General features: G+C 45.1%; 1 protein-coding gene across 1 annotated transcript in view; it reads right to left on the bottom strand.

Annotated features, from left to right (window-relative positions):
* The window catches only part of LOC121865360 (probable cationic amino acid transporter), a 95,912-nt gene that overhangs the window by 69,293 nt on the left and 12,160 nt on the right, over positions 1 to 14,459 (bottom strand). Inside the window, exon 5 of the mRNA XM_042364697.1 lies at positions 6,610 to 6,764. Coding sequence (XP_042220631.1) covers positions 6,610 to 6,764 — 155 coding nt within the window. The remainder of the gene's footprint in view (positions 1 to 6,609; positions 6,765 to 14,459) is intronic.

The raw sequence follows: 14,459 nt of genomic DNA, 5'->3' as shown, positions 1-14,459 counted from the left end.
CATCTGTGACCCTGATGGTGTTACTGTGTCACCCTCATGGAACTCTTGTGTGACCCTGATGGTGTTGCTGTATGAACCTGATAGTGTTACTGTGTGAACCTGATGGTGTTACTGTAGGAACCTGATGGTGTTATTGTGTTAACCTGATGGTGATACTGTGTGAACCTGGTGGTGTTACTGTGTAACCCTCATGAAGTTATTGTGTGACCCTGATGATACCCCTGTGTGACCCTGCTGATACTCCTGTGTGACCCTGATGATACTCCTGTGTGACCCTGCTGATACTCCTGTGTGACCCTGATGATACCCCTGTGTGACCCTGATGATACTCCTGTGTGACCCTGATGATACTCCTGTGTGACCCTGATGATACTCCTGTGTGACCCTGATGATACTCCTGTGTGACCCTGATGGTACTCCTGTGTGACCCTGATGATACTCCTGTGTGACCCTGATGGTACTCCTGTGTGTGTTCCTGGTGATACTCCTGTGTCACCCTGATGATACTCCTGTGTAACCCTGATGATACTGTAACAGCACAATTTGTATTATCTAAATATTTACCCAAATGTATATTACCCATATATTCACCAAGTCATTCATTCATGAGTATGATTCAATTGGTGAGTTAACATTTCCTCCATGGAGCGAGCAAGGTTAAGCTGGGTCAACACATTTCAACAACAACATCCTGTGAGGAATGCTTGACACCTCCTTCTCCCTGGTGAGAGAGAGAGACTATCATATCACCTGTTACCCAGTGAACACCTCACTTAAGTGCTCTCCCATAAAAGTGTACTAAGACATTTCCCTTAGCAGAGAAGGTACAATATACTCTCAACTAAACTCAGTACCTGTGAAACTATATTTCTCTACATTAAAACAAAACCAACAAAGTGTTTACTTCAGCCCTGCCACTTATCAAATCAAGAACTAATATATATATATATATATATATATATATATATATATATATATATATATATATATATATATATATATATATATATATATATATATATATATATATATATATATAAGCACTCCTATGTGACCCTGATGGTGTTACTGTGGACGTCGGGCACGATTATGATGTGGTATGTCTCGACTGTTTGTGACCCACCAATAGTGGTACAACAACCTACAATTGTGACCAACCACTAGTGGTACAACAACCTACAACTGTGACCCACCACTAGTGGTAAAACTACTTACAACTGTTTGTGACCCACCACTAGTGGTAAAACAACCTACAACTGTTTGTGACCCATCCACTAGTGGTACAACAACCTACAACTGTGACTCACCACTAGTGGTACAACAGCCTACAACTTTTTGTGACCCACCACTAGTGGTAAAACGACCTACAATTGTTTGTGAACCACCACTAGTGGCACAACAACCTACAACTGTGACCCACCACCTGTGGTACAACGACCTACAACTGTTTGTGACCCACCACTAGTGGAATAATAACAACCTACAACTGTGACCCACCACTTGTGGTACAACAACCTACAACTGTGACCCACCACTAGTGGTACAATGACCTACAACTGCGACCCACCACTAGTGGTACAACAGCGCACAACTGTGACCCATCACTTGTGGTACAACGACCTACAACCGTTTGTGACCCACTACTAGTGGTACAACGACCTACAACTGTGACCCATCACTAGTGGTACAACGACCTACAACTGTTTGTGACCCATTACTAGTGGTACAACGAGCTACAACTGCTCGAAAAATTACACGACATGATCATTCGCCAACAAGAATTTCATTGCTATCACTTTGCCGACTACGCTATTGCTACTGACTCTCCCATCAGGTAAGACTGCCAAGATCTCAACTCATGCAAATTGACACCAATCTAGTACTTGAGAACAATCTCCACTTATAACTCACTCATCATAATCTAGAGCAGCTCACGTTTATCTCCTGGAATATATACGGCCTCATCAGTTGTTTCAACAAGAACCGTTTGTGAGAGGCACCAGTTTCACACCCCAAAGCTTCTTTCTAGATATGTAATGTACTTCTCACCCATATAAAGTAGCCTTATAATCTACACCAAATAGTCCCTACACCACAAACTGGTCAGAACGAGCAGCAACGAGGTCACCCAATATCAACTCCTACTGACAAACCATGAAACCTGAACATCTCCCAAACCTCACTGATAAGTCAATACGACACATGGGCGATTTCAGCGCTCGTCATCCTGATCTTCATGACCCCTGTTTAGTACACTTCGTCGACTGCTACGGCATTATTAACCACACTCCACAAGGCCCAAGATGGGACGCTTGACCATGTATGAAGTGTTGGTTCTATCAGTAACAGTCTAGAGGCAAGCCTTGTGCCTCATCCCATCTCAGATCACATCGCAATCGCCGTTTGTACTGGGTCCCCATAGTGGCCACATTCCCCAGACATTGGCCATGTTATCTTGTGCCTGATCAATATGCAAAAACGTTCGTCAGATATATGACAGCATGGTATAATTCATACAAGCCACAGTCTGTCATACAGTTCATTGATGACTTGACGGACACCATTAACCAATTTTATTCCCGATTTGTATCCCGAGACCACCTAAAACAAAAAGCTCGACCAAGAACCCCCTGGGTCCTGGACAACAGCATACGTGAAGTTAGAATTATAGTGGATGCCGAGGCGTCATGTCACAGACGGGACCCCCACACAAGGTTCTTTAGATGAATACCTTGCCTCTGTCCAGGATTTGAGATATATCCAGGATTGCGCCCACTAAGATCATTGGAACCGATTTGTCTCAAGCATTAATCACTCTACCTCTACTGCTGACATCTGGAAAGAAATCAACAAAATTACAAAAAATAAAGAAGCCACTCCCCTCCACCTCAGTCCCCGGGAATATGCTGAAGAGCTAATGAAATCCTGGGTTGCCTAATCTCGAGTCACGGCACTACCCATAAGAACACAAACCTACCTTCAAGTGACCTTCATAGAGCGAGGATTTGCACTAGAAATCACCTGTGCTGAACGACATCCAGATAACAACTACTTCATTAGAGCTGAGGAGCTGCAAGAAGCCCTTCTCGGAGGGAAGGCTACAGTGCCAGGAGAAGATGGCATTCCCTATCGAACCCTTCGTTATTTCCTAAAGGTCTTCGGGAAACCCCTTCTTCATCTGTACACCATGAGTCTTGATCAGGGTGTACTCCCTGGATCACCAACACTACTATCCTTAAACCAAAGCCTCACACGACAAAATTTCGGCCAACTTCTCTTACCTCCTGTATGGTTCTTGAACGAATACTCTTGACCCGCCTCTTCTACAACATCTCGGACCATCTTTCTCCTAACCTATGTGGATTTATGTCGCGCCGATCCACACAACTGTTTCGCAGAATTCATGGCAACCACCTTGCCCCGAGAGCTGTATCACCTTCATTGACCTTAAGGCAACGTTTGATGTCGCGAACCGAAGCCTGATTCTAGATAAACTTATCACCTTCGGCATCACCGGTAAACTTCTCACCTGGATACGGGGTCACATGGAGAATCTCCGGTATCGGGGACTCTTCAAGGGCGCCTTCGGCTACTTTGAGGCCTTTGTTCTTGGCACTTCTAGGGGCAGGGTACTCAGCCCCTACTGTTTAACGTCTTCGTGCATCGTCTTATAGATCCCTGATATAGACAGAACGGACTGCCAACTATGTTGACATCTGCTTGCAGGTAGCCTCACCTCAACGCCTACAACAGTTCATCACCGCCTTTCAAAAATCTGCCCATCTGTGCTGCCTCATAATATCCGCTGAGAAAACGAAAATCTACCTCGCTACTCCACGCCAATTACCCCAACCCATTTCCCTCAACGGCATTGACCTCGAGGTCTGTCAGCAATACCAGTACCGAGGTGCTCAATAAACCTCCTCTGTACTACCCCTCGAGGCACGGTTCACCCCCTGGGTTCACTTTCTCTCTAACCGTATCAAAGAGTGGATAAAACAGTTAAAGTGGATCACTAACAGGTGTGTCGGATCCCATAGCCAAAACTGTTTATACTGCCTATATACCGTTGCTCATAGACTATCACGCTCTCATTCTGGCTCACTATCAGCCACCGTCTTATCACCTCTTGAAAAGTTGCAGAATGTAGCAATGCGACTCATCCTAGGCTGTCTAATGACAACCCAGATAATGAGCATTTTGAAAGAGCTGGGTCTAATCAGTATCCAAGACAGATCGAAAATATTAGTCACCACATTTTGAGTCAAATCCTTCACGTCTCTCCCACCTTCAGTGACCACCTCTGTAATACCCTTCGAAACCCGCCGGACAAGGCAAGAAGAGGATATTAAATTCTACTCCAGAACTTTTTTGATGTGTTCTTAGCAGGGGTGGATCAAATACAATTGTATTTGTATTTTAATTGTATTTAAATACATTTTCAATGTATTTGTATTTGTAATTGCATTTTGTCACCCAGAAGAAAAAGTATTTTGTATTTGTATTTGTATTTCGACACTTGTTAGTGTTACAGGCAGTAGGCTAGTTTAAGGCTACTGCCTTTTGCCTCTTCCATAAACAAAGGAAAATTTGATATTTTGTATTGCTACTTACAGACAATTTGTGAGGACGAAAACACTTGAATTTGTTTTATTTTTGTAATTTTGTTTATTTCTATTACTGCTCTTGTTATCTGCAAGCAGTAACGTTGAACATTCTGGTAATTTTTACACTCCTGAAGGAGCTAAGTTGAGCCCAGAAATCTTCCGGGCATTAATGATGATAAAATGTAATTCTGATATGTAGGTATTGGGTTTGTATTTTTGAACTTGGAAATAAAAGTATTTGTATTTGTATTTTTACATCTTAATTTCAGAAGTATTTGTATTTATATTTGTATTTTTGAATTAAGGAATAAAAGTATTTGTATTTGTATTGGACAGCTAAAAATCAGTATTTGATCCAACCCTGGTTCTTAGATCTCAACATTCACAATCCTCAGATACATGACGGGCGAGCGCCGTCCCTACACTACACTACACTTATACGGCCTATTCCGGGATGACGTGTGTCGCTGAAGCAATGAGTCGCCTTCCTGATTGGGCGAGCACAACAAGGTATGAATTACAGAGCATCCTGGGTGCCATCAACACGACTATGTAAACAATCTCGCAAAATACGCCTGCACACTCCCCATCTCTGATGACGCTTCAACCATAATTCCTGGTCGAGTCAAGACATTCCTCAAGAAAGTAGCTCTTCATAACATAAACGAAGAACGAGAACGAAGTGAATAACAAGGTGCCACTATTAGTGTTCGCCACTATGATAAACAGTGTGACACAAAATATCAATATAGTCAGTGATGTACAGCAGTTGCCACCAGAATCAGACTTCGCTATAGAAAATAGAAAACACAACCTTCGGCATTACATCTTAGAGTGCAGACCAATTTGATCCTCGTTGCCACCTAACAAAACCTTTGACGAACTCTGTAAATTCATCCTAACTACCAATGTCATGGACACTATTTTACTGTTACACCCCCCCCCCAAGAAAAATTACCATATAAATTACCTGTTCTCGAAAACAATTGCTTCACTCACTTGTCTTACCGCACTCTATGAGGTGCGCGTCCCACTGTCTCATTACTAACACTCACTAGCAGTCAACTTTGATTAAAATTTGGGGTGCAGTCTGTGTTATTCAGTTTGACTGTGTATATAGGACTGCCATCCCTATGCAAATAAGGACATAAAAACTAAAAACTAAACTTGTGACTATGACTTTTATATACAATATAAACAACAGTGGTCCAAGAACTGAGTCTTGTAGGACACCGCACAAAATTGACAGAAAAGATGTGATTATTTGGTTACTTAAACCTCACACGCCATAAAGTTCTCGCTTTGACAGTAAGATGGTATGATCAACAAACCAAAAGGTTTTGAAAGATCTCAGAATACTCCAACTATGCACTGAATGTCCTCAGCGGAACGTAAATCCGTTAGTGAAAGGTAGCAAGGAATTATAGGTGGACTCTTTGCTCAAAACTAAACTGAAAATTTATAATGATAGTGTTCTTACTACGAAAAATTCTGATTAACTACATTACCGTTTTTTTATTACCGTACATTAGGCTGACAATGCTTGGGCCGCTTCCTTAATCTATTTCCTTACCTGTGTCAAGAGTATGTATTATAATTATCATAGTGCTCAAGGATATTTACTACAAGGTACAATCAAACATTAGTGATACAACCACAAAATGATACGCAACAACCACCAGTTTCATATATTTATATCCGTTACTGTAAGAGAGGTTTCTAGGATTAAGAAATCCTCCCAGGAGGATGAAACAGTTTAAGAGAACCTGGGAGAGAAGTTCTTCCCAGAAGAGCTATAGAGCCTGAGAGTGAGGCTTCTCCCAGAAGAGTTAGAGAGCCTGGGAAAGAAGTTCCACCCAGAAGTGTGAGAGAACCCGGGAGAGAAGTTCCTCCCAGAAAAGCTAGAGAACCTGGGAGAGACGTTCATCCCAGAAGAGTTAAAGAGCCTGGGAGAGAAGTTCCTCCCAGAAGAGTTTGACAACTTGGACGAGGGATGACATACGTGAGTAAGCGAGCGCGTGGGGGAGCCTGGGAGAGGAGTTCCCCCGAGGGGTGTACGAATGCTCTCTGGCAGCATCTCTAGCAGGGTGGTGGAGTGAGGCTGGTAGCGCAGGATCAACACGCACGTCGACACCAGCGTGTAGGCCAGCAGCGTCCCTGTAACACACAGTGAATCAGTGTAAAGCTATGGTGGTATATATCTCGCCCAGGTAAACTAAATAGGTCATTGTCAAGGAACCAGATGGAATGAGTATTCTGTATTTCATAGCAGTCATCTTTGTTTATATGATAAACGTACTGATAAGAGAGGGTGAGACAGAACTGTAGGAGAGTGAGAAATGGAAGTACATTACACTAGGCAAAAAAATAAAAAAGATAGACATCCGAAACATGGTTCAGAGCAGCTTCATTTTGGTAATTTTGAGGTGCTGATTTCAAGTCTGACAATAAAAATTCTCTAGTACGTACAATTTATTTGTTATAAAAAATTACAAATACAAAAACGGAAAATTACTATTTTTCCTGTTATTTCTATTACCTTTTTTCCACGTCATCACAAAAAATTCAATAAAGAATGAAAGCAATCATAAGAAGACACAAAAGTATTAAATTAGCCACTGTATAGGCATTTGTTATTCTATTTCATCCTTTTATGTGTTGTATTGTCCTCCGATTGTAAACACCAGCAATAGTTCCCCATCATGGCAGGATCCCGGTACCTTTCCTCCATACGTCTAATATCCTGATGAAATCGCTCTCCCTGTTCATCACTAGCCGCTCCAGATTCTTAGGAAAAAGTTTAAGTGCGAGTGTAGGAGGTGGACTTTCAAGGACATCCTGCATCCTAAGTTTTTGTAGTTTTTTAAGAGTTCCTCTACAAGTTGGCAATAGTTTTCTTCCTTCTTGTTTTCAAGAAACCCCTTGACTACAGATGTGAAGGATTTCCATGCGACTAGCTCATTTTCTTTCAGTTTGTTTTCAAAGTCGTCATCACGAAGTAACTTTCTTATCTGTGGGCCAACAAAGATACACTCTTTGAATTTAGCATCACTGAGCTGTGGGAATTTTCCCCTAAAGTACACGAACCCATCACCTTGTTTGTCCATAGCCTTCACAAAATTATTCATTAGTCCCAGCTTGATGTGTAAAGGAGGTAGAAGTACATCGTTTGGGTCTACCAAGGGAGTATATTTAGTGTTGCTTTTTCCTGGAACAAACTGTTCTCTCTTTGGCCAGTCGTTTGTGTTGTAGTGTTTTTCTGTTGCTCTGCTGTCCCATAAACACAGAAAACAGCAATATTTCGTGAACCCTCCTTGAAGGCCGAGTAGAAGGGCTATAACCTCCAAATCACCGCACATCTGCCATCTATACCCCTTGTATTTAATAGCTGTTATTGCCACGCATAATTGTGAGCGCCGGCCACATGTTAAGTGAAGAGACTGTTTACAACTCAGATAGCTTACTAAGCGATATGGGGCTGGTAGCAGCTGTGTGACTACCCAAGGGGCAGACTATCGCCTTCTACTGTAGAGGCAACATCTCGATTCTCGTCGGCCAACATCTTCCTGCAGGACATTATATTTGTTATCGTTGGTCTCACCCTAAACCCGAAAACGTGAGTGTGATTGTGAACTGTCGAATCCTCTGAGAACTCTAAATAACATTACTAGGTGTATTTATGTACTGTATATTGATCATATTATTCAAACTGTGTGTCCTGATGTATCAGCAGTTATTATATGTGAAATGTATTCAAGAGGTTTTGACCGAATTATACTCATTGCGTCAACAACGAGGGTCTTATTGTTCTGCACAGCCACAATTGCTCTTATGAGCGATTACAGTCAAAACGTGGGATAGGACCATCGTGGGAGTTGCAGAGCATCACGTCATCGTATGGAGCGGTAGGAAGAGGATGTACTTTGTGTCAATATTGTTCGGACGATCGCGCTAGAGTGTTAGTGTTCATTGCGGATTGCCGCACTAGCAACCACGAGAACTGGTGTCAGCAAAGTCTGCCTCGGTGACAAAATTGTCCAGACAAGCGTGCGGGAGTGTTACCGTTCATTACGAACAGGCCACGAGGACCCGCGTCAGATATGGAGCGGCCTCAGTTTCAATAACATTTGTGCGAACACACGGGAGAGATAGTGATCAAAGCGTACAGCCAGACTAGATCACCAAGTTTAAGAAGGCTGGTGTGTATGTGTAAATAAGAAATAAGAACGAGTGAAGTGCTCTTTCTGTTAGAAAATAAAGGTTGTGACAGCTAAGTAACGTTGTGTAAGTAAGGGCGCCGCAGTAGTGTTAATGACATCAGTTGTGTAATGAGTCCCTACATTGACTGTGAGGTCTCTGTGGTCGTATTAGCGTGAAATCACTCGCGCGTATGGCACGTCATGTATTAGTGTGACATCACTCGTGCGTATGTCACGCGTCAATTTGACATCATCTTCACTTGTGTGAGTTCAGTGAACGTGGGGCGTTACCTTAAGTAGTAGCTGATACTGAAGCGTTACTGCATACATTCATCGAGCAAGACAGATCACGCTCACTGTTCTGACAGTCATGGACATGGAAAGGAACAAGTCAGAAGTGAAGACCGTGTCCGGTGTGGATCAAGGAGACACTGTCGACGTAGAAACCGACGTCTCACCCACGCTGCCAAGGCAGCATGAGATAAACCTGTCTCCCGAGAAGAGCAAGGAACCACCAGACAAAGGGATTGAAGGGCAATTATATGAGCAATACCAGCATATGCAGCAGATGTTCGCTCACATGACAGCGATGATGAAACTGACGAAGAAACGTAAATGAAGGCCCAAAAGGACGACCCGCCGAGGTCCAAGGGTTGGGTGAGAGAACTGTTAGAAAATATGAGGTTCTCCCAAAGGCCGACGCCGAAGTTCAGAGAAGGAACTTGCGGTGAATACTGGGAGTTCAAGGAGCCTTCCAGCGACACGTTGGGATGGCGCAGAATATATGCAGACTCACCCTCACGTCAATCCTCGTCGAGGAAGAAACTTGTGGGTCTGGTGACATCAGGAATAAAGACAACCAGAGAAACGGATGATGAACGCTGTTCTTTATGCTGCAGAGATCACCTTCAGATGTGCCGGACATTCCTCAGCATGTCCACAGGAAAGCGAACTTCACTCGTAAGGGAAGAGCGTCGCTGCTTCGCCTGCCTGGGTCGTAATCATCGGATAACGGAGTGCAGCCAGATGATATGTGATATAGATGGCTGCTCTGGAGTACACTCGAGGCTTCTGCACTTCACGGGAGTTTTGATGAGCGGTGTCAAGGCTCAACGGGGTGAAGTTAAAAGAGGAGAACACCAGACCAGTTTCCTAAGGGTGAAGAGGGCAATCACTGGGAGTGCTTACCAAATGGACATATCACCTGACCACAAGCGACCTAGAATGAGTCAACTTAAGGCCATTATGCCACCACCGGAATCGGCAACCAGTAGAGTTAAATCATGGAAGACCGAAGCCGGTACAAGCACCATGGGGAAAGGACTGGGAATACACAGAACGTGCTGGTGACCACGAATAGAGGAAATCAGCATAGATGGGTCAGGGAAACCATAACCAACAACGGAAGTGATGATCGGCGTGAAGAACCCAACGATTGCGAGTTGTAACTACAAGGGTCCAGAAGAAGAACCAAGAGGCGAGAGGAGCAGTGGTCACCAGAGCTCGCTTGGATTCAGGCAGCAAGCGATCATACTGCATGTGTAGCCTAGACAACCGGCTTCAGGCAGAAGGAATGCCAGTTCCCTCTCCATTGGCACGATCATGAAAGAAAGAAATAGTGTAAACACCGAAGAGATCAGTCTAAAAGTGGCTAGCGTTGGAAGAAGAAGGAGCCGATCCATCACTATCCCCAAGGTCATTGTTGTTGAGAATCTACCGTCTTTTCTGAGAGTGTCAGTCGCAGACACCCAAGACGTCACCATGTGGGAACACCTCCGAGGTACTGCGCTACGCCAAGCACCGAAAAGAATGGATCTCCTGATAGGTCTGGATGTACCACAAGCACTATCACCGTTAGAGGTAAGGACCGGGAAGGACGGAGAGCCGTTTGCAACACGCACCCTTCTAGGCTGGACTATACATGGACCGCTTGGAACGGTGATCCGTGATTATGCCGTTATCAAACACTTCATCAGAATGGTAACACCTAACTCGGAGACAAGTCTGGAAAAACAAGTCTGGGAATGCGACTCCGCCTACAGTAACTATGATCCCGTCTCTGTCGAAGACAAGAGAGTCCTGATGCAGTGGTCAACGTTAATTAACTCAAGTGGACGGACACTACCAACTTCCTATCTCGTTTCGCCATGAAGAACCGGGACTCCCAGACAATAAGAAGCTTGCCGAACAACGATTGGCGGGATTGAGATAACGCCTCCTGAAGAACCCAGGGCTCTCTCACAGGTATCAAGAAGAGATGAGACGTCTAATCGACGAGGGACATGTTGAGCGAGTCCCACGTCAAGAGCTTAGTGTTGTGCCCGGGAAGAACTGGTATCTCCCACACCACCCCGTGTTGAATCCTAGTAAGCCAGAAAAGGTGAGAATAGTTTTTTATTTGATTGTGCAGCCGTGTATGAGTCAGTGTCATTGAACAGCCAGGTGATGCAAGGGTGAGACCTAAACAACAAATTGATGGGAATCCTCATCAGATTCAGACAAGGAAAGGTGGCAGTCATGGCAGATATCGAAGCAATGTTCCACCAAGTGTGAATAGTACCCGAACATCGAGACATCTTACAATTCTTATGATGGACAGACTACCAGCGGTCAGGGGCCCCCACCATTTACCGAATGACAGTACATCTCTTTGGAGGTGTGTGGAGCCCTTCATGTGCCGGGTATGCGATACAACGAACATTCCAAGATTACGGGGAAAGTCTCCATGACGACATCAAAAAAGCGAATCGTATCTGCTTCTCTCAGTAGATTCGCCAGGAAAGGCAACGATAATTACCCATCGACTGAGACAGCTGATGAAGAAGGGCGGATTCAGACTTATGAAGTGGGTCTGTAATCACAAGGAAGTCCTCAAGGCAATTCCACAGACAGAGAAAGCTGTGGGAGTAAAGGAAGTAATTTTAAGAGACGACAGGATCCTCACTGAACGAGCGCTGGGAATCTTATGGTACCTGGAGAAAGACGAACTCGCGGTTCAGGTCCAGATCCCTAAGAAACCGGAGACGAAACGAGGCCTTCTGAGTATGGTCAGCTCCATATATGACCCACTGGGACTCATCGCTCTGAGCGTCATTAGAGCCAAAATCATATTCCAAGATGAGTGCAGACGAGGTGCTGGGAAGGATGAAAGAATGGCTGAACAGAACAGGGTGGCATGGCGAAGATGGCTAGATGAACTTCCTCACCTATCACGGGTATGCGTTCCACGGTGCTACCGACCCAAGGATGCAAATCCAATAGCTGCCGTGCAACTACACCACTTCTGCAACGCCTCCCAACAAGCTTATGGAGCTGTATCGTATCTGAGGACCACGTGTGAAGATGGAACCCATCATATCTCCTTCGTGTGTGGCAAGCCAAGCTAGCCCCTCTGAAACAGCAGACCATATTTCGACTCGAGCTCTGCGCGGCAGTATTGGCTGCTAAGGCAGACAAACAACAACGGCGAGAACTTGAATTACAAATAGACAGATCAGTGTTCTGGACAGACAGTACGGCAGTCCTTCAATACATACGAAACACCGAAAGACGCTTCCATTCCTTCTTGGCCACTCGAGTGGCAGCGATACACGAGGACTCCAATGCAGAGCAATGGCGCCACGTGAAGTCGGCACTGAACCCAGCCGACGACACTAGTCGTGGACTACATGGAACAGATTCAACGAGGAGGACAGGTGAATTCGGGAACCTGCTTTCCTCTTGTTGGAAGAAGACAGTTGGCCAAAGAGTCTAGTGATGATTCCAGACTTCACAGACGGAAACCCAGAGGTGAAGAAGGAAACCACGGTATTGACGACGAGCGCTGACCAGGGGGAGGGTATCCTCATAAGCTATGGGTCAGGTACTCCTCGTGGCATCGACTTTTGAAGAGCGTAGCGTGGATTAGAAGGTTTATAGAATGACGGCTTGGGAAGCGAAAGAACAAACATCACCGAGAAAATCGGTTCAAGGTCAGCGAATTGGAAGATGCGAAATTAGCCGTCCTAAGATTATGCAAAGGAAAGGATTCCCTCGAGAACTACGAATGTTACAATAGAGACAACCCGTGAGAGGTAGCGACGTGAGTCGGCTGGAACCTCATCTAGACACGCACGGTTTGATCAGAGTTGGCGGCTGACTGAAACATGCCGTTCTCCACGCAGACCAGAAGAATCCCATACTGTTGCCAAGGGACAACAGGATCACTGGGCTCATCGTGAGAGAGGTACACTCGACTAGAGCTGGACTCTCAGGACGAGAACACACTCTTGCCGCAATACGCGAGACTTACTGGATACCTAAGTGCCGCAAATTACTCGAACGCATAATACGGACGTGTGTGACTTGTCGGAGGAGCAACTGGAGGCCTCGCCATCAACGCCAAGCCGACCTGCCAGAAGATCGAGTGAGCCCAGGAGGCCGGCCTTTTACCTACAATGTACTTGATTGCTTTGGCCCTTTTGTGGTTAAAGAAGGCCGAGCCCGGGCGAAGAGATGGGGATGCTTGTTCATCTGCCTGACCACCAGAGCCGTACACCTAGAATTCCTCTCCTCACTAAACACCGACTCGTTCGTCAACGCCCTCACAAGATTCACCTGCCGCAGGGGACCTCTCAAGCGTATTCGGTCTGACAGGGGAACCAACATGATTGGCGCTAGCCGAGAGTTACGAGAGGCGGTGAGCGGCTGGAACAAGTGACAAGGACGGGAATGTCCTCCTATAGAAACAGATAGAATGGCAGTTCAATCCCCCGACAGCCTCTCATATAGGCGGGGTGTGGGAGCGACAAATCCGCATTGTATAGAAGCTCCTCCAGGGAGTGGTGGGCACCCAGACACTAGACGATGAATGACTCAACACTTTGTTTTGCGCCGTAGAAGAGATCGTCAACGGAAGGCCCATCACCCCAGTGTCTGATTACCCAAAGGATCTAGAAGCAATAACGCCGCTTCATATACTACGGATGAACCCGGAGACACTGCCCACCGGAGGCGATCGGTCCATGGCAGAAGCGTACCGACGATGATGGAAGCATATCCAATTCATCGCTGACCAATTTTGGAAGAGGTGGGTAAAGGAGTACCTCTCGACACTACGTCAGCGACAAATATTCTTCAAAACTCGCCGCAATATCCACGCTGGGGATATCGTGATCATCTCTGGACAACCCCTCCCCAGGAGTCAGTGAATGCTAGGGAGAGTACTGGAGGCACTACCGGGCGAAGATGGCCTCGTGCGAAGTGTTAAAGTGAAGATAAAGGACTCACGCCCGTATTACTAAACAACATCTTCCCTTGAAGGGAGTCGTCGTGTTTCAACCCTAGTTTTAAATAAAATGAGTCCTGAGGGACACTGCAGTACAGTACTTAACGGGGTGATGTGGCGGTAAAATTAACTAGTTCCAATATTATAAATTAATTTTATTGAAATTAGTTAATTTTACCATCACACCACCACGTTAAGTACTGTACTCCGGTTTCCCTCAGGACTCATTTTATTTAAAACTCGTGTTGAAACACGACGACCCTTTTCAAGGGAAGATGTTGTTTAATAATACGGGCATGGGTGTTAATATGCCCAGCGACGAGACTCTGCCTGTTGGAAGGGGTCGGAGAGAGTGAATCTAATGGAAGGCCGTGATTTTGAGCGAAG

Source organism: Homarus americanus, unplaced genomic scaffold (assembly GCF_018991925.1).
Source record: "Homarus americanus isolate GMGI-L3 unplaced genomic scaffold, GMGI_Hamer_2.0 scaffold15667, whole genome shotgun sequence".
Classification (NCBI taxonomy): Eukaryota; Metazoa; Arthropoda; class Malacostraca; order Decapoda; family Nephropidae; genus Homarus; species Homarus americanus.
This window is presented reverse-complemented; position numbering and strand designations above follow the sequence as displayed.